Genomic DNA, 24,791 nt, shown 5'->3' on the forward strand with positions numbered 1-24,791 from the left:
GGCTATGTGTACTCACAATCCCAAACACAGTGCTGAGGTTCACGCTTAGTAAGGTTCTGTGTACTCACAATCCCAAACACCATGTTGAGGCTATGTGTACTCACAATCTCAAACACAGTGCTGAGGTTCACGATGGGTAAGGCTATGTGTACTCACAATCCCGAACACCGTGTTTAGGTTCACGCTTAGAGGGCTATGTGTACTCACAATCCCAAACACCGTGTTGAGGGTCACGCTTAGTAAGGCTATGTGCACTCACAATCCCAAACACTGTGTTGAGGTTCACGCTTAGTAAGGCTATGTGCACTCACAATCCCAAACACTGTGTTGAGGTTCACGCTTAGTAAGGCTATGTGTACTCATGATCCCAAACATCGTGTTGAGGTTCATGCTTAGTAAGGCTATGTTCACTTGCAGCTAGTTGAATGGAACTGCACATACATGCACACAATTAGTTCCTCATTTTCAAGCTGATTGGCTCACAGAGGTGGGTGTGGGAAGGTCCACATTGCAGCAGCTAACTTTGTACACAAGGGCGACTGTGACCTTAAATCAATGTTATCCCTGGTAGGATTCTGCCAGTGTACCCTTGAGCAAAGTACTCAACCAGCGCTACTTCAGTACTGCAGACATCCAGCTGTATGAATGGATGCAAAGTAAAGCCTGTAATTGTGCGTACGCTGCTCTGGAAAAGGGCATCTGCTAAATGGCGGTAATGTAATGTTTTCTGCTGGTTGTCTAGGGAACCTTCTTTCACAACAAAGGGCCTTCTTTCACGGCGAAGGCTCTGAATTTTCAAGGACCCCTCAAAAGCCAGCAAAGAGTAGATACAGTAAATAAATACAGAATACTACCGTTTCTTATTTGAATGAAGCCTTTCCATTAAAATACCTAGCAGTCAAAAAAAGAACTATGTACCGAGGTCCTATGTCCTGAAAGCAGGACTTCTGACTATGCGACTGGACCCCATTCTTCAAGACGGGCCAGTGTGGGAAGTGCTCAGTTGGTGCAATTGTAATAGGGACTGAGGCATTCAGCCAAACCCTTTGCAGTGTAATAAGTATGGATTGGAAGGCACTGAACCAGTTAGCCCAGCTCAGCAGTACAAGCGCATGCAGCCTCCTGCAGGAGGAAGACCTGACCTCACCTCCCTGCGGTCCCCTGAGCTCTGGAGAGGGTGAGTACAATCAAACCACACAAAGAGCCGCTCGGAGACGAGCCGCACACTGCAGCCCATTACAGGTCTCAGATCTTCAGAAAAGTTTCCAGGAAAAACCAAACCTTTATCTCCAAACAGCACCACTCCAAACCCGCACGTCACTCGACACAACTCCTTCCAGCGGGAAGCCGCTCCAGAGCAAAGTCCTTCAGCCGAACAGCGGAAGGCTCCACCACGATTTTCCTTCCCTGATGACAGACAGCCGCAGATCAATCAATCGGAGCAGCTGGCAGTGCCACCCTGGGCCCAGTAAACCAACAATCAGCTCAAACCCCCTGGCAACGCCAGGCCAGCCGTCTGATTGGGCTTCGGAGGATCGGCCTGATTGGCTCCAATTAGACGAGGGTGCTTGTGGGATAGCGCAGATTGCTCGTTAGCGAGCGACGGTGGAAGCCTGTTTGCTTGATGGCTAATGTAATCAACACTGAGCACAGCCACAGCGGCAAGTCTCACTGCCCAACAGCAGCGCAGCCACAGCGGCAAGTCTCACTGCCCAACACCAGCGCAGCCACAGCGGCGAGTCTCACTGCCCAACAGCAGCGCAGGGGCGGGGCGGAGGCAGGGCCACCTTAAATAAGGAGCGGAGCGCGGTCTTGTTAGAGACACACGGGCCCCGCTCCGACGGGCCCCAGCGACCCCGCGGGCCAGCGAGCCGGCTCGTCATCAGCACAGCGTCCGGCCCGTTACCCAGGACTACAGCCCAAGGACACGCAGGTCCAGTCACGGACCGGAGTAACACCGCAGGCCTTCCGCCAGCCCATAAATCACCAGCACTGTCAGGACGAGAGAGAGATAAGCCCTTTCTTTTTCTTACCGTAAAGGAAGTGATTCATTGAATCTGCTGGTTTAAGTACTGGGCTTCAAAAAAGCCGAAGGACAATGCTGCTCACGCACCCACAAATACTTGTTTCCCTTTAAGAATTTAAAATGAATTTTTATATACAACAAATCCAGGGTGTAATTCATGTGGGTATACAGGTCCCACAATATTACAAAACAGGCCAAATATCCCCCCAATAATTTACCATGATGATGAGAAAAAGAATTTCATATAATAAAGACAGGATATACTGATCAGTAGTCTGATGTATTTTTCCCCTTAAAATTCACCAGAAATGATCCTTCCATAAATGTTGTTTTGAAGAATTTCTTCAGAATTTCTCCCCCCCCCCCCCTTTCTCAGGGTCTATGCATTTTAAACACTAAAAACTAAAGTTACACTCTTGCATCTAGGAAACCTTCATTGTAGATTGTGTTTGACAAGCACATATATCTCAACAATGTCTTTACCCTCCAATAAATGAACCTGATTCTGACCTAGATACTGCTTGGAAATCAGTCATACCATAGTGCCCTCTAGTGTACAAAACCTAAAACTGCACCCACATTCTGCAGGCAGCAGACATCCTAGTCATGCAATTAAATCCCATTGCACTTTCTAGGTATGAAATTTTCTAACATAAAGACGCTGAATACATTTTATGATTTAGAGATCATGGTCAACAAGACAGCAAGACCACAGCAATAGGACATAACGTAACATAATTGCGAAAACAGGCCATTCAGCTCAACAATGCTCACCATAACCGGACTAAATTGTACCTAGTGCTCTGATTATCTACAGGCTAGATAGTATCGAACACCGTATCAAGCCTGGTCTTGTAAATCCTGAGATTTTGCCCCTATATGTGACCTGTCAGGCTATTCCACACATTGACAACACTCCGGTGTGAAAAAATTCTTCTTCATGTCTGTACGGAGTTTACCTTTTGCTCATTTCCATTTATGTCCCCTCATTCTACTTACAGTACGCAACCAGAAGAATCTGTTGTAGTTCAATTTGTTGATCTCCTTCATGAATTAAAAAACTTCAATTAGACCACCCAAGTCTCCTTTTACGAAGCTCACGCTGTACTGTCTCTTAGAATCATGTTCTTACCAAGAGGAAAGATGTTTTTAAAAGGAACATTTCTGAGTAAGACACGACCCACTAAAGTGCCGACAGTGTGAAGTGAGTGCATGAACAGGAACTCACAGGAAATATTCAAAACAGGAGGACAGAGCTAAGACACGGAGACAGGCTTCAGGTCAGCAGTGAAGTCACCCGTACTGTCCTGGATACAACAAAAATTACTCTAGTGTTTTACGAGATCACGACTATGACAGTTTGCGTTCAAAGCGTCTGTGTGCAAATGGACCACAGGAGACCTCCAGGGCTCCATAACAACACCTTCGTTCAACCACTGTATTTATATGACTGATTGATGGAGGCAGATTACTGTGTGGGGGAAATGTCCTTGTGTTTACGATGCTGCCATTTAATTAGCCCCAGAGGGAGGGGGAAAGAGTCAGCCGGTAGGACTGTATAACACGGCCAGTGCACTCGGGGACAGATCCTAATCAGCAAACCTCCATCTGTACTACATCCCCCAGACAAAAGAAAACCCGTCAACTCCTGGTGCAAGATAGTGTGAGTCATTATCAGTACCCAGCGCTGCCCAGGTACGAGTGGCAGGGCACAGCCGCCTCATGCCAGGGGTAGGGGGGGTTTATATTGGCAAGGCTGGCAAGGAGAATTGGTTTCTCTTAACTTCTAATGCCAAGTTTCCTCAGGCACCGTTTAATATGAAAAACAAGCCTGTCCTCCCCTAGCAGCCCACGGCTAACTCCTGTAGAATAGTTATAGTTAGTTATAGTTTAAGTTTATTCCTTCTCTTTACAGGTTATGCAAAGAGTAGAACGAAACATAGTGGCCCCGGGGCCATAGTGCAACACTTAAAAACAGAAAAATTAAACAAGCAATAAAAACACACACTGCACACACACATGCACGCACACATGCATGCACGCACACATGCACACACACACACGCACGCTTCAGCTGGTGTAAAACTGCACACACACACACACACACACACACACGCTTCAGCTGGTGTAAAACTGACACAAAGGCAAATGTCACCAAATGTGGATCCCCCTTTTCACCGTGGCTCAGTGGATTTCTCAGAGGGGATGCTGGGAGTTTGGGCTGAGAAAAGCCTGTATGAACGCTACAGTACAGCCACAAAGACCAGAGGCTCAGATCCACAGACTGACCAATGAATCAAAGGAGGTATGAAAGCAGAAGCAGCTTATGAGATTATGCATTTTAAATATCAAGCTCTTTATTCTCACCGCATAGAGAGAAGAGTCACACTTTCCATTGATTAAATAAAAATGAATTATAATGATAATTACCCATAGGCCTGCCTTAGATTTACTCCTGCAGATTACAACATGCAAAAGTAGTGTTTAAATAAAATAACAGCCAGAACAAAATAAAAACATAGCAAGTTACAGACAGAAATGTATAATTTGGAACACTGACGTACAGGTTTGATTAATGGCTAATCAGACATAAGATTTATATCTACGAAGAGCAGTCTTTCAACGGGGCAATGGTAATGTAAGTGATGATTCTGATGAGTGAAGATATTTCAATTTTAAATAGGTGTCTTTTAATGTCCCTTTCAAATTTAAAAATGTTTCTGTTCTGAGCAAATTCCATTCCTGACTTACAAGTAAACACAAGAATTACACTTTTTCCTAACAGACTCAATCTGGCAATAGCCACACCGTTTAGTCTCTAGTTCAATGTTTCAATGTCAACAAATGTTGATTGAATCCTGGCCTAAAGCTAGGCTTAACTCTAATTCTTGTTTCTACCAGCATGCTGTTCTGTATGACAAAATCAATCAGTAAAAATTATACTTTAATTAATAGGGCTGTCCCACAGAAGTCACTCACATAAATGTATGAATATATTGTAATACTGTGTAAGACATGCTTCTGAAAATAAACCATCTGCCTAGCATCTAGCATTAATCTTATACCTACAACCTTTCATTGCTTCTTAACAACTTGAAACTTTTAAACTGGAAGGGTGACATTTGTTCTATCCTAATCATGCAAAAAGATGGGACAAATTTATTGTTCTCATATTAGTGAATTCAGTTAACAAAAAAAAAAAACAGTCATTTGTTTGAGTATTTTGGACATCAAATTGGTGCCTTGATGCTCTTACAATACTCAGAAGTATACTTTTCTATGATAGCCCTGAAGTTGAGCACCGCATTCTGGAGATTTGAGAATGGATTATTCCATATAAATAACAGCTTGAGTCCAGTTACTTTAAATAATTTATTTGAGGATGCTGTGTTGCAGCAGAGTACAGTAGTTAGTGCAGCTCTCCCCCCTGACTGTGACTGCCTAATGCCATCTCCTGTGTGTGAGTTAGCAAGTGCCTCTTAATCTGGCTCAACTGAGAGAAGCAGGTTCCACACACAGGGCACCTGTAGGGCTTCTCTCCTGTGTGAATTCTCACGTGTGCTTTCAAGTGTCCGGACTGACTAAAGTATTTACCGCAAAAACTGCAGCGGTACGGCCTCTCCCCCGTATGAATTCGCTGATGTTCCTTAAATTTACCCGAATAGTTAAAGCTCTTGCCGCAGATGCTGCAGCAGTACGGCTTCTTGCCCGTGTGAACTCGCTGATGCACGTTGAGGTTCCCGGACTGGCTGAAGCACTTCCCGCACACGCTGCACTGAAACGAGCTGTCCTCCGTGTGACTCCTCAGGTGGGATTTTAACCTGGACAGAAGGAAGAAGACCTTCCCACAGTAAGCGCAGGACAGCGAGCCGTCCCCTTGGAGCAGATCCGGGTGTTCTTTGGAATGCTGTTCAGACAGCAAGTTTGAACGGCTGGTTATATCCTCATCTACCCGTCCACTGTTTTCACTTTGGTCCGTTTCACTGGCAGGATTTATTTTATGAAGGAACAGTCCCTCAGCAGGCTCTTCTGATACGGTACAGTCAGCTCCATCAGTCTCTGTTTTAATCTGATAATGTGTGACACTGGGAGTACCTTCCTCTTCCTCAGTATTCCCAATCTGCAGTCTGAGATCCAGATGGTTCTGCGGGTCCTGTACGCTGTCCCGTTTCCCACATGGAGGTGGGAATGTTGGCTGGTTTAGGGAGTCTGGACCACATTCCCTTTTCGAACACGGAGACGGGATTACTGACCCGTCTGTGCCAGACTCCAGCCTGCGGTGCTTCTCCTCCTCCTGTCTGTGCCTCTGCGGCTCAGAGAACTCCAGCTTCACTGCAGTCAGTGTGGACTCTGTGTCCTGCCCTGTGGAGCCCCACTCCTGATGCTCAGAAACGGCCCTGTCTGCACGGAGAGGGGGAGAGAACTCTGGGGGGAGGGAGAGAGAGGGAAGAGGGGGGGGGGGCATAAGAGGTATATTAGCCACCAGGTCAAACACAAATATGACCTCATATCCATTTCATGTCTTTGGACCTTTAAGAGTGTTATAAACTGTCCACGTGACCACTGACCACCAGGAGTCTCCGGCAGGGACCACAGAGGATTAGCTACAGAATTAAATGACTTAACTACAAAAATTGAAATTAAATAAAATCATTTCAACATGACGTTTAGCATATTCAGTTGCATGTGCATATACTAACAACACTTCATAAAGTGTTGTTAGTATGTAGCGTCGTACAGGGCTATAACCTTCGAGAACAATTTCATAAGCACACTTGTTGAAAAGTTTATTTTAATTAATGTGCACAGCTGTGTTGATGTCAACGAAAAACGTTATCGCGAGAGTTCTTCGAGTACAGGGCTATTCCAGCTTCACGCGACTAGGGGAAATACTGTAACCGCAAGGCTGAAAACATGCAGCATCAAGGATTAAACGGCTGAAACAGGGGAATTATACTAGTTTCCACTTGTTTTGAAAGCACGTTAACACAAAGCTTAAATTGCAGAGTAGTTCATCTGGTGAAAACAACTCAAAGGACAGCGGATAGTGATACACGAAAAATCGAAAGCCCCCAGAATAACTAATATAGCATGATCATTGATCGCTATATTACAGTTATTTTGAATACAATAATACAATTTTTGAATTATTCAAGTATTGGCTTGCTAACACGCATTGAGACGCTATATGTCGTAGTATAATGTTAGCATATCCACGCAGAAGCGTGCCGTTTAAGTTAATGAGTGATAACTACAAAACAAGAAATAAACAAAACACAAACGACATGACGCCTTCTACTTGACAGTGCGTAAAAACTAATTTACTAATAATTTTACGCACTTGGCATAGCTGCTTCATTGTCGAGGCCAGCCCCTCGCAACCTCCGCCGCAGAATTTCGTTCTCCCTCTTTGTCCGATCAGTTTCCTCCTGGTACTCAATTAACGTATCTCCCACCACCTGCATAATCTCCTGCATGGCCGCCATTAAACGCTCGGCGAAAAAAGCGTTTAAAAACTGTAATTTCGTCATTTTTGCACTTTACGTCTACAATGACATTCGGGATTTTCGGTGGGGGCTCCGCGTAGCCTCCAGTCAGCGCTCGGAGCTGAGGTTGAAAGCTTCCTTGTCACGTGGTCTGAATGTACCGTAAATGATGGAAAAAATGCGGGGACTAGAACACTAACTTGTCTGGGTTTTCGACATGTAACATTACACTGTAAAACACTGTATGTATTAGTACGTCATATGAGATGTAGTGGCCGTGTTGGTAGCCATTACCAGCTTGAACATGTAAAAGTGAATGCTGCGTATTCAATACGAGCCTGAATTAAACACGACGATTGCTCGAGGTCTATGTAGGTTGACATTGTGAAGTCAACAGGGTCCTTATTTACATTTCACACTTCGGCATTTATCAGACGTTCTTATTCAGAGCCTTTTACAAATATGACATTTTACGCACAACCCCCTCATACGGCTGGACATTTACGGAAGCAGTGCGGGTTCAGTACCTTACTCAGAGTGAAAGTGTTTTTGTGACAGTTCTCTGTGTAAAAAAAAAAGTGAACAAATAAATAAACGCTGTTCGGAAAAAAAAAAAATTAATTTAATAAGCCCAGTTCCCTGACCATGATGCTACACTACCACCATGAATAAAGGGGGTGATGTATTGGCTAGTATGCACTATATTTAGATTTAGCAGAGGCTCTTAAACAGAAACTATTTAGCTTTAATTTTTACATTCCATTTCCTGCAATTAATTACAACCACTAACCTTGTTGTGCAAATTACTCCACCAATTTTCAAAGTGTACATCAGTACAACAATACAAAAATGCTTAACTTCTCCACACATCAGTCCCATACCTGGGGGTAATAATTTAAAGAGGTTTATGCCTCTACAACTGTCATGTAATAAAGCACATTAAAATATCTAGTGTGCTCTGTATTTGGACACTGATATATTTTTTGTTGTTTTGGCTCAGTACTCCAGCACACAGGGTTTGAAATTAAACAACAAAAATTAGGTTAAAATCCAGACTGTCAGCTCTGAGGGCATTTAAAACCATAATCCATGATCTGTGCAGTAATCACTGCAATTTTTATACACTGTCCCCCCATTCTGGTAATATATAATTCCACATAAATAACAGCTTGAGTCCAGTTACTTCAAATAATTTATTTGAGGATGCTGTGTTGCAGCAGAGTACAGTAGTTAGTGCAGCTCTCCCCCCTGACTGTGACTGCCTAATGCCATCTCCTGTGTGTGAGTTAGCAAGTGCCTCTTAATCTGGCTCAACTGAGAGAAGCAGGTTCCACACACAGGGCACCTGTAGGGCTTCTCTCCTGTGTGAATTCTCACGTGTGCTTTCAAGTGTCCGGACTGACTAAAATATTTACCGCAAAAACTGCAGCGGTACGGCCTCTCCCCCGTATGAATTCGCTGATGCTCCTTAAACTTGGCCAAATAGTTAAAGCTCTTGCCGCAGATGCTGCAGCAGTACGGCTTGTTTCCCGTGTGAACTCGCTGATGAGCCGTTAGCAGCCGTGACTGGCTGAAGCACTTCCCGCACACAGCGCAGCGAAAGGTACACTCCGCCGTGTGAGTTCTGAGGTGCGACTTTAACCTGGACACATGAATGAAGACCTTCCCACAGTGAACGCAGGAAAGCGAGCTCTCCCCTTGGAGCACACCTGGTTTTTCTTTGGAATGCTGTTCTACAGACATCAGCATTGGTCGACTGCTTATATCCTCATTTACCCGTCCACTGTTTTCACTTTGATCCGTTTGACTGGCAGGATTGAATGTATCACCGAACAGTGCCTCACCAGGCTCTTCTGATACGGTACAGTCAACTCCATCAGTCTCAGATTTAATCTGATAATGTGTGACACTGGGAGTACCTTCCTCTTCCTCAGTATTCCCAATTTGCAGTCTGAGATCCAGATGGTTCTGAGGGTCCTGTACGCTGTCCCGTTTCCCACATGGAGGTGGGAACGCTGGCTGGTTTAGGGAGTCTGGACCACATTCCCTTTTCGAACATGGAGACGGGATTACTGACCCGTCTGTGCCAGACTCCAGCCCGAGGTGCTCCTCTTCCTCCTGTCTGTGCCTCTGCGGCTCAGAGAACTCCAGCTTCACTGCAGTCAGTGTGGACTCTGTGTCCTGCCCTGTGGAGCCCCACTCCTCATGCTCAGAGACGGCCCTGTCCGCACAGAGAGGGGGAACCGGCTCTGGAGGGAGGGAGAAAAACGGGAGGTAAGAAGAAAAACATCGCTTTCAACAGGCTTTGGCAGCTTAAAACGTACACGCATAAGTTAGTAGCACTGGGACAGGCAACGTGTGTGATATCTGCGACGAATGCGTCCCAATTAAAAAATATATTATCAATACCTTCCGCCACAATCGTCTCTCCGAAGACGCTTGGTATGTAATGAACTCGAAGGACAGAAATGGTCGGTAAGCTATTTATCTAAATTAACCAACTTAAAAATAAATACTAAAATACACATAAAATTCAACATTACTCACGTGGAAAACCAGCTTCCGCGTCGAGCAACCTCCGTCTCAGAATCTCGTTCTCTCGCTTTGTCCGTTCAGTTTCGTGCTGATACTCAAATAATGTATCCTCCAACACCTTCATGATCTCCTGTACAGCAGTCATTAAACGCTCCGTAAAATAGGCATTTAAAGCGTGTAATTTCGTCATTTTGGTACAACTTTCGACAACAACATTCGTGATCCTCAGCATTAGCAGCGCTTGGCTGAATCAGTGGCTGGAGTAGCGGTACGAACTCTCGCGAGAAGAAAAAGTAAACATGAAGTGGGAGGGTACGGAAGTGCCTTGCTGGTGATGCTGCTTGTTTTGTGCCAGACTAAAAATACAGATATTTCACAAGCTTTTCGATTTTCCTGCCGGTCCGCCGCAAACCATTTTTTGGGTAGAAGTGTTATGCCGAATTTTATTCCCCCACCAGGATCCGTTTCCCCCGGGAGCGTGTCCACACGAGTGTGCGCTGACATTCATTCATACAGCCTGTGGCATTATTCTTCGGCTATTTTAGCCCTAAAAGATCGATTTATTTAGATTTTATTATATTTTACAATTCATTTTTCTTTTCAAGAACAAAAACAACGTTTAAAACGACCCTTTGTGAATGATACTAACAACAACAACGACAATAATTATTATTATTACTATTTAAACAGCTCGGAGATAACGCTGGTTGGCGATCTAACATATAGTAGGATACATATTCCAACGTTACAAAATTAATTTTATTTTCTAAAGTTCCTTAATAGTTGCATTAGAATGGAAAAGGGAAGTACATTGCAAGTGAGAATGTAGCCAGCTAGCTAGCTAGCCAGTAATGCTAAAGCATCACTACAAGAACAACAGTGAAAGGAAGGCTATCCCAGACTTTTCCCGAAGCTATACAACCATGTAAAAATACAGGTGGGTAAAACACGCGATTGTAACGGAGCAGTAAAAGGCCATAAGCCAGTCATTATAACAACCTGAATGTGCTTGGTTAGGCACAGACACAAGCATTCATTGGCAGAGCTGGTCTGTGAGTCTGTTGGGACATTGGCCAGGTCTTGAAAATGGGCCCCAAAAGAATAATAAATAAAAATTATAAATAAAAAACATCACACAGGTGCTCCTTAACCACACCAGGGCCCTAGGCAGTCACCTATATGGCCTAATGGATAGACCGGCTCTGATTATTGGGTAGGTAATAGTGTTCTTAAAATACACTGTAGAATTATTAATTATAAGCATTATACGTAAATATTGCAGAAGATTTTCAGAAAGAACTTGCCAGGTTTACAGTAGGTCATGACTGACTTTTAAAAAAGAATAATAAAGTATGTCTTACAAATAAGATTATTTGATTGAATGATTGACGAGGCATAAAAAAAGAAAACTAGCCAGGCTTAAAGTTTGGTTTATGTTTTCAAGTAGAAAGGGTTTATTATATGAAAATGGGGGGATGGGGGGTGTACAAAAATCATGTTCTTAAATAGAGAAACAGCCTTGCGTAGTCACGTAGCACATGCACTGCACATCATCACCGCGACATGTACACCATTTTGCTGCTTACAGTCATGCATGAGTCACCCAGCTGCCCATAGGCACCACAGCGGTTTTATTTGCTGTTAATAAAATGTCACTGGTAACACAATCCCTCGTGTCCCCATCACATTATTTCCAATGGTTATCCCCAGAAAAGCGAGCGATTTCTCTTTTGAACTACTAGATTTAATAAAGATTTTTTTTTAAATAAATAAATAATTAAATAATTCAGCAGAATGTAAGGGAGTGCCAAGTTCGTCTTCCTCAGGAGTACATGAGCAGATGGTTAGATTTCCCTCTACCTGAAATAATGTTCCTGGGCGCGCTCAGGTGTAGTTGAAACTGTTGTGAACCTGCAGGTGTCGTTTCATCACGCCCGACTGGGTGAAGCACCGCTCGCACACGGGGCACCTGTACGGCTTCTCTCCGGTGTGAATGCGCAGGTGCCGCTGCAGGTGAGCCGACTTGCCGAAGCACCTGCCGCAGACGGAGCAGCGGTGCGGCTTCTCTCCGGTGTGGACGATCTGGTGCTCCTTCAGGTTCCCGGAGTACTTGAAGCACTTCTCGCACACGGGGCAGCAGAACGGCTTCTCGCCCGTGTGCATGCGCAGGTGCCTTCTCACCTGAGACATGTGGCGGAAGGCTTTCCCACACTGCGGGCAGAAGTGCGTGCTCTGTCCCCGGATCCGTCCCAGCGCTCCCGGGGACAGCTCTGCCTCAAACGCAGACATCCGTCCCGCAGGTTCTGCCCTAAAGACGTTCATATCGTTTCTGTTCGGAAGTTCACTAGCTTCAAGGTTTACTGCATGAAAGGGGAACGGCTCAGTGGACTGCTCTGATGGGTTGTAGTCAACTCCGCCAGTCTCTGTTTTAATCTGATAATGTGTGACACAGGGAGTACCTTCCTCTTCCTCAGTATTCCCAATTTGCAGTCTGAGATCCAGATGGTTCTGAGGGTCCTGTACACTGTCCCGTTTCCCACATGGAGGTGGGAACGCTGGCTGGTTTAGGGAGTCTGGACCACATTCCCTTTTCGAACATGGAGACGGGATTACTGACCCGTCTGTGCCAGACTCCAGCCCGAGGTGCTCCTCTTCCTCCTGTCTGTGCCTCTGCGGCTCAGAGAACTCCAGCTTCACTGCAGTCAGTGTGGACTCTGTGTTCTGCCCTGTGGAGCCCCACTCCTGATGCTCAGAGACGGCCCTGTCTGCACGGAGAGGGGGAACCGGCTCTGGAGGGAGAGAAAGAAATAATGAGTTAAATAAAACTATCAACAGTCCTGAAGCTAGAAGTTGGAAACAAGACTTATAACTTATGGCAGGTACAAACAGAGAAGTAATGATGAGTGAATTTGAGTAATTAATGCTCCCAGCTCAACAAATTACCTAGACTGGAAGACATCATTCCAATGGCATATTCACAGGCTAATTTAAAAATCAGAAGCTCTTTGCTCCCGAAAACATTGTATGTCATCTGTCAATAACCACAAGTCCCTCCTTATTGGTCAGGATCAGAGAGGACCCTCCTCTCCGTCAGGGTCAGATTCAAGACAGCGTTCAGCACCAATGAGTGGTCAGCTCTGACCAGGCACACACTCTATGCACAGACGCGCATGCGCACAGCTTTATAAAATGGCGGCGCCCTGTGCATCGTTTTTAGCTTAGCCCCGCTAGCATTCAACCTCGCTGCACATACAGTACCGCCCGTAAAATGAAGCAAACTGCCTGTATGAATATATGGGCCAGGGAAATAAACCTAATAAAGGTGTAGCTAATCAACCTAATTACCAGGCAAGACATAAACATAATGATAAACATTGTTTGGGCCTGTACGTTAGCTAGAAGAACCTATAGTCTGCTCCACCCAAATACGCCAGTCAGAAAGTTCCGTCTGAATCCATAGAATGCTGTGCGCCCATGCAGTGTTGCTGTTTATAATCTCAACAAAGCCTAGTGTATTTTTGCTTCCTAAACCGTTACGACAATGGTAATTATAACCAAAGTGCCCAGACAAGCAAACGGGGGGCAGCCAGGTATAGCGTATGCCAGACAGTTAAGGCTACATAAATTCACTTACTAGTTAGTCCTGCTTCGCCATCCAGCCCAGCTTCGCGCAACCTCCGTCTCAGACTCTCGTTCTCCCTCTTTGCCCGAACAGTTTCTTCCTGGTACTCCATTACTGTCTCGCCCACCAGGTGCATGATCTCCTGCGCGGCCGCCATTAAACGCTCGGTAAAATAGGCATTTAAAATCTCTAATTTCGTCATTTTGAAACGTTTTCCGCTAACAATACTTTCCTGAATTGTGAAAAGGAGGAATTGGTTATGTGGGTGTAGCCAGCGTCCGGGCTGTGGTTTCCATGTGACGGAAAAACCGCAGTTTTCCACCATCGGTTTGGTCAGGTGATCTGCGTGTCATGTGACAGAGACGTAAACTTGTAATTCAGTTATTAGCCCCTGGAGGTCCCTGTAGACACTAAAAATGCTCAGGTAAACGACTCTATTACATTACATTACTGACATTTAGAAGACGCTCTAATCCAGAGCGACTTACATTTTGCTATGTAAAAAAGATTGTGTAACTGTTTTATACCGTAACACAATCTATAAATCTTTTAAAAAAATGTATCTATAAATGCTTTCAATTTTTTGTAACTTAATTTCCATCCAAAACGATTATGCGTTACAAAACATTTTTTCACGTGTCATCTGCAATCTATTACACAAACAGTGTAAACAGTCCCATTCTTACATTACAAGCTCTACCACTAATCTTCAGATTCCAGTACCTTGTTTTAGAAACAATCATAGTCGTAGATCCTTTTTTCAAATATATACGAACACATGGCACCCTATGCCATTCACAACCTTTACACCACAGGTGTCAAACTTCAGTCTTGGAGTCAAAATGTTAGTGAGGATATGCGCGGTAATTAATACGTTTTTAATTGGGTAAATTATTTTGTAAATCACCTAAACAAGCTCGGTGTAAATGATTTTTTTCCACTAATTTTTTTAAAATGCATCCCTAATCAATTTTTGTCCTCCAGGTTTACCAGTCTTAATTTGACCTCTGTCAGTGATTGTTTCACACTAAGGTGAATCAGTAGTTCTTACCATGCATAATTTATTCAGTGGGCTATATTGCCCTGTTTAAAATAAAATTTTGAAAAAGTTTTCATTATTTCGAAAAATAATAAATACATTAAAATATAGTCAACACTGGAGTGTTTATAAAGGTATTCATAGAACCTCTGAAATAGTTGCCATTTCAATTAAATCAGTTGGTATCATGCGTGCATGCGCGCACACACACATATACACACACCACACACACGCACACACACACACATATACACACAAACAAAGCAGGGTAACAGTGCCTGTTGGTAGCAGAATGCTTTGTTCGTTCCCTGTTGGCCTTAAATAGAATAACAGCAAAATTCTTACCCAGTCTGAACAGATGGTTACAACAAATGGGATTTATCAGTGAATGACTGAAGGTAGGGGTGCTGTTTTGTATACGGGCCCATGCAAATCAGTTATTCAACTGCGGAGCAGTCCATCTATGGTGCTGGTGGATGGCCGAACCTTTACAGTACCACTACTTGGTCAACGTGAAGGTCATGCACATAAAGGCTTCTGCAACTTTCCAAAAAAATAAATAAATAAATAAAAACAAGAAACTGTAATTCAATACATCTGTCACATTATTTATGCTTCTCTTTCACAGCAGAAGCATTTGAATTTCAACAGAAATTAATTGAGCTAATAATAATGACAACAACAACAACAACAGCAGTAATCATAATCATAATAATCATAAACCTTCAGTAACACCCTGAAGACGAGTACGTCCTCTCAGCCAGCACCCAGCATCGATGCAGGTGTTCGCCTGTTTGTTGGTTCATTGTTAATTGAATTTAACAGTAGCGATGCTGTTGGTGTCATGTCAAATATTTAGCACATGTTCTGGCAGTGGGTTAATGGTGATTAAATTCAGTCTCACACAAGTGTTCATTTAACTTGAGTCTAAATCCCAAACCTTTCTCTTCGAAATGTAACACATGGTCTCAGCGAAATATTGGAATTGCAAAGTTTTTTTTAAAAATATGCAATTTCTTTAAAAACAATGGATAATAACCTGTTAACTGATGCATACACTCTTTTTCCAAAGCTTGTGATTTCAAGTTTTCTTTTGCTACATACATCAGCCATTCTGTTTAATATAAAATTAAAATAATAGCAAATTAATTTGATGTTCGATATTGCAAATATACACATTTACACACACATTCACACTTTTTCTTGCCTTGCTGATACACAGAAATTGTTTTCTGGCAGGCACAAGCACACACATACTCACACACACACCTACACACACACTCCTATACTCACACACACACACACACACACTCCTATACTCACACACACATACGCTCACTCACACACGTGCGCACTTACAAGCGCACGCCATGCTCACACACACACACACTCACGCATGCACGCACACATACTCATCACCATCACAAAGAGCCCATTGATACAGTACAAGTGTGTTCGTGTGTGTGTGTGTGTGTGTGTGTGTGTGTGCATGTGTGCATGTGTGTGTGTGTATGTGTGCGTGCGTGCGTGTGTGTGCATGTGTGTATGTGTGTGTATGTGTGCGTGTATGTGCGTGCGTGCGTGCGTGCGTGTGTGTGTGCGTGCGTGTGTGTGCGTGTGTGTATGTGTGCGTGAGTGTGTGTGTATGTGTGCGTGTGTGTATGTGTGCGTGAGTGTGTGTGCGTGTGTGTGTGTGTGCAGCATGTGTGTGTGTGTGTGTGTGTGTGTGTGTGCGGTGCGGGTGTGTGTACAGTGCAGGGCTGTGGGTTCTGAAGAATAAGTCATTGTTTGACAGGCTCAGCTGTCGGTTTGGTTCTCTTTGGAGACAGGAGCTGCTCGGCCACCTGCCCCTCTGATTACCTACTATGGTAACAAACTGCCCCGCTGCCCCGCCTCGCCCCACACAAACTGCCCCTCCGCCCCGCCTCGCCCCACCTCAGGTTACTGCCCAAATATACGCCATTATTTTCCTAATGCCATTTTAAACCGTTTCATGGAAACCTTCCGTATCTGCATGTGCACATACTGTACATGTAGGTATGTCAGTCTGCACGTGTTTGTGTGTGTCTGTGTGTGTGTGCGTGTGTGTGTGTGTGCACGCGTGCGTGTCAGACTCAAGATAAAAGGCGCTGTTTCATGTTGTCACATAGCCAGTTCTGCTTGGAAGCTCCCCCCCATCCACACACTCTCTCTCTCTGTCTTTCTCTCACTCTCCATTCCCCTGTTCACACTATCCCATTACTAAACACTGTTTGTGTCTTTCAGCTCCACTAACGGTTCAGATAAAGAGTTCTGAAAGTGCATAAATTGAACCCTTTATGGTGTGAGATCACGTTTATAATTAGAATGTTCCTAACTGAACATTTTAATGCTGATGTCACAATCACTACTGGAGATTGAAAGCAGTGGAGTTCTAGAACACTGACAGCATTAAAAAAAAAAAAAAAACCTACTCTTCAAAGGTTTAACTGGGTACCACAGTGAAGCATTTTACATGGGTGGCAGTGACACTAGCTGGTTATTCCTCAGCAGAAAACGTCCACCATTTACAAGGACTGCGTTTCGGCCCGAAGTTTAATGGAGGACAAGACTATGCAGGTGAAGCAGTGCATCGAAGCTAATCCCTTGCATTTGGCAAAGCCTGTCTGAAAGCAACCAGAGTCCAGATTAGGCGGTGTCAGAGTGTGACTCTCTCCTGGCTCGCTCTGAAAGACCTGGTGGCGTGCGTGTGCCGGCCTGAAGAATCTGTGTGATACGCAGAACGTTTTCAGCGCTGCCCGACTGAAATCACGGCACAGCTGTGCGGTAAATCACACGTCGGCAGCGTGTGGCGCTGTCCCACATCGCCAAGCCTCGCTTCATAAGCGCTCAGCGCGAGCTTTCTGCCTTCATCAACACAGAACTCCTCTTCCTCACATCCATCTGTCTCTCGCTGTCTGTTTCTGATCATCAAAGACTCAGAGGGACTGAACATCAACAGACTTCTAATGCGATCCGCACATTCATCTGAAACTAAGTACCCATTAAATTCCCGTTATGTGGGATTTTTCACAACATAAAAATTTCACATAATGTGAATGTAATAGGTGCTTAATTTCACATTCTGGGTGTTTACCATTAATTTCCTGACAATGAATCATTTCTGTCTGAATGTTGATTACAATGGATTGGTACCAGTGGTACCATTTATTGGTACCATACATTACTATGGACTGGTTCTCCTGCAGCTGAAAGCTTTTTAAAGCAGAGGGGTGAGTCACATTCAACACAACCAACACATCGCACCCACCTGAGGGAAGTATGGTGGCCATTTTGGACCAGATTAATATGGCGGCCATTTTGGACCAATGAATAAGCTGAGAGACAGATTTATTTACACATGACAGATTTATAAATATTTGGAGCATACATGTACATACAGCAAACTTCCTTCCTCCTTTTATCATAAACGCATGTACCGGTGAACATGAAAACGTGACTGTGGTTTAAGTAAACTTGTTTGTGGTTTTTATGGTCTGGTTCCCTAAGACGTAGGGAAAATGCATATATAAATTATGACGTGGATATAATTTTTTACATTTATAGCAGATTAAAGTGCAGGAAATTTCAATGCAATCTGTTATCACAACATTGGTTCAGATGATTAATGTCTGATCTCTTTCTTAAATAGAATCCTCTTCCATATCTGCTATATACGGCATGCATATGTATCCATTTATACAGCAGGATGTTTTCACTGAAGCAGTGCAGGTTTAGCACCTTGCTCAAGGGTACAACGGCAGTGCCATACCTGGGATTCAAACCTGCAAGCTAGCCTTACACCGCACCACTACCCACGCACTGACCACTTAACTGTACCAATGTCTGCTAATGCTTCAGACTGCTGGAATGTTTTTCACATTGCTGGAGTATTCAAACATGCTGCAGCAGCATTTTAAAACAGAACACACAGCGTATTATGCAATAAAACAGCATGTACTTATCCAAGAGTCTGAACTTCTGCTATGCTATTATGAACCAGTAACAGGCTCCCACCACAACTATAAAATAATTCACAAAATGAAAACTTAATATGGACTTAATTTCACATAATGGATGTGAACATTCCTGTGTTATTAATATTAATACTTCCCTATTGGTTTATCTCAGTTATGTACAGTTCAGTCTGAATGTACTCCCCAAATCCTCTCCTTAGGTACAGGGGAGTAAACAAACTGTGGGGTGAAACAGATGAGAAACAGAAACTTCAGCTGCACGTGTTGCACATTCTGGCAAACTCCAAAATCACAGGGGGGGGGGGGGGCGGGTGGGTTGGGGGGGATTGTAGCTGTGTGGGACCGTGGCCCTCAGACAGGAAGTAGCATCGATGGGGGGGGGGGGGGGGCAGCTTGTCATCGCCTCTCTGTCATCCTTCCTTCCTGTCCTGTGGGGGGTGAGAACTGAGTCAGGCTCATACGTCACCAGCTCGGCCAATCAGAGGCAGCGAGCTGCGTTCAACCTGAAACACAGATCACACCACGCTCTAACACTGTATGCAGTATGAAACACAACCGCCTCATACAGATTACACGCTCCATATCACCGTCGTACGCACCAGCAGTCTCTCAAAAAGATCCCACTGCTCTATATCACTGCATTCAGTCTTTGAATATTTATGCGATGATGTAGCAACATTGACAATATCCAACATCTTTACAGCAGTGGTATGAGGATATTATGAGCTGGATTAAATTGATTTTCGTCCTTAATCTTAACATTATGAACTCAACAATGGTTCTTGATTTCAACATTAAGAGCTGGATTAAAATTAACAATGGCCCTTAATCTCAACATTATTGTCCAGGCTATATCCTTGTTACTAAACGATCTATTTCATACAGAATGTTGAATGCTGGATTCTCAGGTTTTAGGATAATCCTCAGGTTGCGCAAAACAAATTTCCGTCTCTGTCCTCCATTCATGCCACAGGTTACTGAGGTGTCATAGCTTCCTGGGCTTATAGAGGTGTCATTGTTTCCTGGGTTTACTGAAGGCTTAGGCTCAAATGTTCTCCTTTTTAAGCCCCGCCCCCTCTCCCTTAACTGCTCCGTTGTCGGGAGCGAAACACAAAGAGCCCGGGGGGGGGGGGGGGGCAAGGCGGGGCCTAAAGAGCCCGGGGGGGCGCTAAAGAGGGGGTATGCCGGGCATTCTGGGAGCAGAGCGCGGCTCGCGGACAGTAGTGCGGGGGCGGGTTATTTAAAACCTGCTGATCCGGGGGGGTTTTGGCGGGGGTGGGGGGTGGGGGGGGGAGTGGAAAAACAGATTAGCCTGGATTCGGGGCGTCGCTGTGGTCGCGGCATGCCAACGGAAATGCCACGGCGTTGGCGGCACGCTGCGCACGAAGCCAGGGAGCGCCCGTTCTGCTAGGCAACCCGCGCCTTAGCCCCGCCCCCTCAGGCCCTCACCATTGGGCGCCCTCTTTGTGGGAACCAATGGGACTAAACCGGCCCGGTGACCTCACTCCCCGCCCTGGGGTTGAGAAGATGGCCGCAGAGTTTGGACCTCCAGATAGAAACCGTAGCAGCTGACAATGAATTAAACAAACTCAACTGTGATTACCCTGGCTGTTCATTTTTAATCACCGCCATCTCTACATCAGATCCATTCACTTTCACATCGCTGAGAGATATGACTGCCACGGCATGTGTCCCAGTTTTGTGTGTGTGTGTGTGTGTGTGTGTGTGCGTGTGTGTGTGTGCATTCCTGTTGTGTTTACATATTTTGTCTGTTTATGGGTCTGGAAGCGTGTAACCGAATCTGCGTAGATACGAGCGTACTTTCCTTCGCGAAGGCGGTCAGCTATGTCGCCTTTCCCGAAACCAATCCACCGCATTCCGCCTACTTTTGACACGGGAGAAGGTCATCGCCGCCCAGGGCCAGATTTAACCCGGGGGGGGGGGGGGGCGAGCAGAGCGGCGGCGGGCGGTATTTTTATTCTGCGGGATAAAGTTTGAGAGGAGTCCGCTTTCCTCTCTGTCCCCACAGGAATCTCCATTTGGAGGGCCGACGCGTTTAAGGACATCGCTCACATAGTTTCCACACAAACAATTTTACACAACCCATGAGACTGCTCTGTGTGCGTGCGTGCGTGCGCGCGTGGGTGTGTGGGTGTGTGGGTGTGCGGATGCATGCATGCGTGCGTGGGTGCATGCTTGCTTGGGTGCGTGCATGAGTGGGTGCGTGTGTACTTGCATGGGTGTGTCCGTGCATGTTTTATATTCCATCTCAAAGTCTAGAATATCCTCATACTTCACATACAAGTTGGGATGTGATGAAGGCTTTGAGTAGCTAAGGGATGTTGTCATTACAGGCCAAGACTCCTCCCTCTTTTCCTCTTTCCTTTTTTCTTTTTACAGTGCTGTAGCACCCCCGCCCCTGCAGGTTGTGCTGTAACTGAACCATGCACCCCTCCTCAGATGTTCTTTCCCATGAGACTGAGCCGCACACACTGTACTACAGGAGAGTGAGGGGCAGGGGTGAAGGGCAGTTTGGCTGTACAAAGCTGGGTAGCAACGGGAGAGGGGGGAACTGGTACAGTCGTAACCTGAGGCCCTGAGTCTGACCTCAACGCCCCCCCCCCCCAACCCGCCCCCCACTGCAGCCGTCAAATCACCGCCAGGCAATGACACGGCCCAGACTCAAACTCGCCAAATTCTGTGAGTTTTTCAGAAGCTGTTTGGAATCCATGGCCAGTTTTCCAGAGTGATGGAAATAAATAAAAGTAAACACCTTTGGTGTGTTACCTCCGCGTGACACCTGTCCAGCAGTGACAGATTGCTGATCAGTGGGTGGCAGCTCAGTGAGTGATCGCTGATCAGCTTTAAGGTGTGGGTGGCAGCTCAGTGACTGATCGCTGATCAGCTTTAAGGTGTGGGTGGCAGCTCAGTGACTGATCGCTGATCAGCTTTAAGGTGTGGTTGGCAGCTCTAGTGAGCAGAGTGCTGATGTGATCAGCTTTAAGGTGAGGGTGGCAGGTCAGTGACTGATCGCTGATCAGCTTTAAGGTGTGGTTGGCAGCTCAGTGACTGATCGCTGATCAGCTTTAAGGTGTGGGTGGCAGCTCAGTGACTGACGCTGATCAGCTTTAAGGTGTGGGTGGCAGCTCAGTGATGATCGCTGATCAGCTTTAAGGTGTGGGTGGCAGCTCAGTGACTGATCGCTGATCAGCTTTAAGGTGTGGGTGGCAGCTCAGTGACTGATCCTGATCAGCTTTAAGGTGTGGGTGGCAGCTCAGTGACTGATCGCTGATCAGCTTTAAGGTGTGGGTGGCAGCTCAGTGACTGATCGCTGATCAGCTTTAAGGTGTGGGTGGCAGCTCAGTGACTGATCGCTGATCAGCTTTAAGGTGTGGGTGGCAGCTCAGTGACTGATCGCTGATCAGCTTTAAGGTGTGGGTGGCAGCTCAGTGACTGATCGCTGATCAGCTTTAAGGTGTGGGTGGCAGCTCAGTGACTGATCGCTGATCAGCTTTAAGGTGTGGGTGGCAGCTCAGTGACTGATCGCTGATCAGCTTTAAGGTGTGGGTGGCAGCTCCCCAGCAGCTGAATTACTGTGCAGATGAATGACCTGTCCACGATGCTCCATTAGGGGGGTGTCCTGACAGGTGTGGGGGGGACAGGCCGGCCTGGGAAGGAGGGGGGTGTGTTTATGGCTCCATTACAGGACCCCCCAGCCCAGACTTAACGGGGCGTGAAGAGCGCGTCACGCCCCCGCTGAGCAGCGCAGGCTGCCCCGGACCACAGCGAAATAAAACAGCGGGGAAAGGAACAGCATCGGCAGAGGAAGAGGAAGTGGACACGCTTGTGTTCCATGGAAGCTCGCAGGGCCTAAAGTAGTTCTAACAAAATGGCCAAAATAACTGTCATTCACACGAGGTGAGAGGAGGGCAAGCTCATTCTTGCCTGTTAGACGCCCAACAGATTCCACAAACTGCTGTAATCGCCTTCAGCAAAACAAGTTCAATCCGGTTTAAACCAGATTCCCGGATTCTGGGCTTGAAAGGGCATGTATCTCTGGCCCTGTGGGACCCCAGTGGGGTTCCCTCACCATAGACGCTCAGTAGGCGCTATAGCCAGAGATGAGCGCCCCATTAACTCTCCTACAGGGCCTCAGTCCAGCGCAGCTCTCTGATTGGCTGAAAGCCCTGCATCTGACAAGGTGGGACAGGAACAAACAGCTGCCTCCTCCACCATTACCTCACAGGGTCAAGAGCGCCCTTCATGAGCAGAACACACGGCCACTGTGCAGAACAGGAAAAAAACTGCATAACATAATAATAATAATAATAACAACAATATAACAACAACAATAATAATCAACAACAACAACAGCACTAATAATAATAACAACAATAATAATAATCAACAACAACAACAACATGAATAATAATAACAATAACTAATAATAATAATAATAATCCTGAAAATAGATATTAAACAGAGTCAAAATAGACTTTGTCAAAACAGACAATATTTTATCTTTGAGTTTAACCAAATCACCAAGTACTGTCTGAATATCAAAACTCAAATAAAGTACTTTTGCAGCTACATTACTGATTAAACTTTTCAAGTTGTGGGAGAAGTGGGCTTCTATCTATTTTCAATAAAACAAATCCTAGTTACTTACACAGCTTCTCAGCAATAGCTTGTTAATATTTTTTCCTGAGGCTGGTCTGTATAATCTGTATAAAGCATAATATTTCTTGTCCTAACAGCTTTATAGCATGAGACCATCCCACAATCATGGTGCCCTGACAACAGAAGCCTTGCAATTCTGGCAGGACCAGGACAGGGAGGACTCAACAGACTGAATTCTGAATGATGAATTTAAGAGAAAGCAACACCTTTATGTCACAGAGCATTGCTTGTGTATGTCAACAAGCAATGCTCCGAACCATAGAACCCGTAGCACAAAGCACCTCTGCCTTAAATTAGTTGCTGAAAATGAGCACTTAAAGGCTTAACAGGAGGATCTAACTAGACCTTTATTTCAATATATTCTGGCCCTTACCCAGTTTCTCCTCACCTTACAGAGATCCTTTCCTCAAATCCCAGCACTTATTCTTGCTCACTAGGCTTGTAACTCCATCGCTATGTCTTATCCCATTGCAGTATTAATCTCTGGGGCAGTGATATTATGGTGTTTATGTAATGTCATTGTAATGAGTTATGAAAACATAACAGAGAACCACTGGTAATTCTGTGTTGCAAAGTTGCTAATGCCAGAGGTAGAAACATCCCAATTGAAACGTACAACCAACCAGTATTAATTACAAGTACTATGCAAAGTCACAGCCCATAGTTTCAGTGGAACTATTTACCAACAGAGAGAGTGAGAGAGAGAGTGAGTGTGTGTGTGAGAGAGAGAGAGAGAGACAGAGACAGAGAGAGAGAGAAAGGGTGTGTGTGAGGGAGAGTGAGAGAGAGAGAAAGAGGAACAGAGAGTGAGAGAGAGAGGGTGTGAGAGGGAGAGAGAGTGAGAGAGAGAGAGGGCGAGGGGGCTGGAGATGCCTTCCGCGGGTGAGGTTTGGCTGTGGCACAGAAATCCCCGCGGTGACATGACACCACTCGCACTGAGACTCGGACAGCTGCAAGCGCACATTTCTGCCATTCTGTTTGTTGTACAGGATTAAAGCGCGACAAAGCCAAGCGCTGGCTTTCTGTCACGAGGCCCGAGGGCACTACCGGTTCCGCCGACTTAGAAGGCTTTCTGGAAGCCTTGCAGAACGTGTAAAACGCCTCCCCTGCTCGTTATGAAAAGCGTCAATGGGAGCCTTAAAATGAGAGCTGGCACAGGAAGTACAGACACTCTGGAGCTGGCACAGGAAGTACAGACACTCTGGAGCTGGTACAGGAAGTACAGACACACTGGAGCTGGTACAGGAAGTACAGACACTCTGGAGCTGGCACAGGAAGTACAGACACTCTGGAGCTGGCACAGGAAGTACAGACACTCTGGAGCTGGCACAGGAAGTACAGACACCTGGAGCGAGTACAGACACTCTGGAGCTGGCACAGGAAGTACAGACACTCTGGAGCTGGCACA

At 45.4% G+C, this 24,791-nt stretch overlaps 1 protein-coding gene across 6 annotated transcripts; it reads right to left on the reverse strand.

Annotated features, from left to right (window-relative positions):
- Positions 1-5,360: 5,360 nt before the first annotated feature.
- On the reverse strand, positions 5,361-14,030 carry LOC135237537 (endothelial zinc finger protein induced by tumor necrosis factor alpha-like). Of its 6 annotated transcripts, none has more exons than XM_064304742.1 (3): positions 13,682-14,027; positions 8,928-9,761; positions 5,361-6,451 (listed from the first exon to the last, which is right to left on the reverse strand). In XM_064304742.1, exons 1-3 carry the CDS (start codon positions 13,992-13,994, stop codon positions 5,436-5,438), a joined length of 2,163 nt encoding a protein of 720 aa, XP_064160812.1. In that variant the 5' UTR covers positions 13,995-14,027; the 3' UTR covers positions 5,361-5,435. The 6 variants fall into 6 exon arrangements, with proteins under 6 accessions (XP_064160812.1, XP_064160813.1, XP_064160815.1 ...); XM_064304743.1 differs by lacking the exon at positions 13,682-14,027 and adding an exon at positions 10,060-10,374; XM_064304745.1 differs by lacking the exon at positions 8,928-9,761 and having other exon boundaries at positions 13,682-14,030.
- Positions 14,031-24,791: the final 10,761 nt, after the last annotated feature.

This window comes from Anguilla rostrata, chromosome 13, assembly GCF_018555375.3.
Source record: "Anguilla rostrata isolate EN2019 chromosome 13, ASM1855537v3, whole genome shotgun sequence".
In the NCBI taxonomy this organism is placed as follows: domain Eukaryota; kingdom Metazoa; phylum Chordata; class Actinopteri; order Anguilliformes; family Anguillidae; genus Anguilla; species Anguilla rostrata.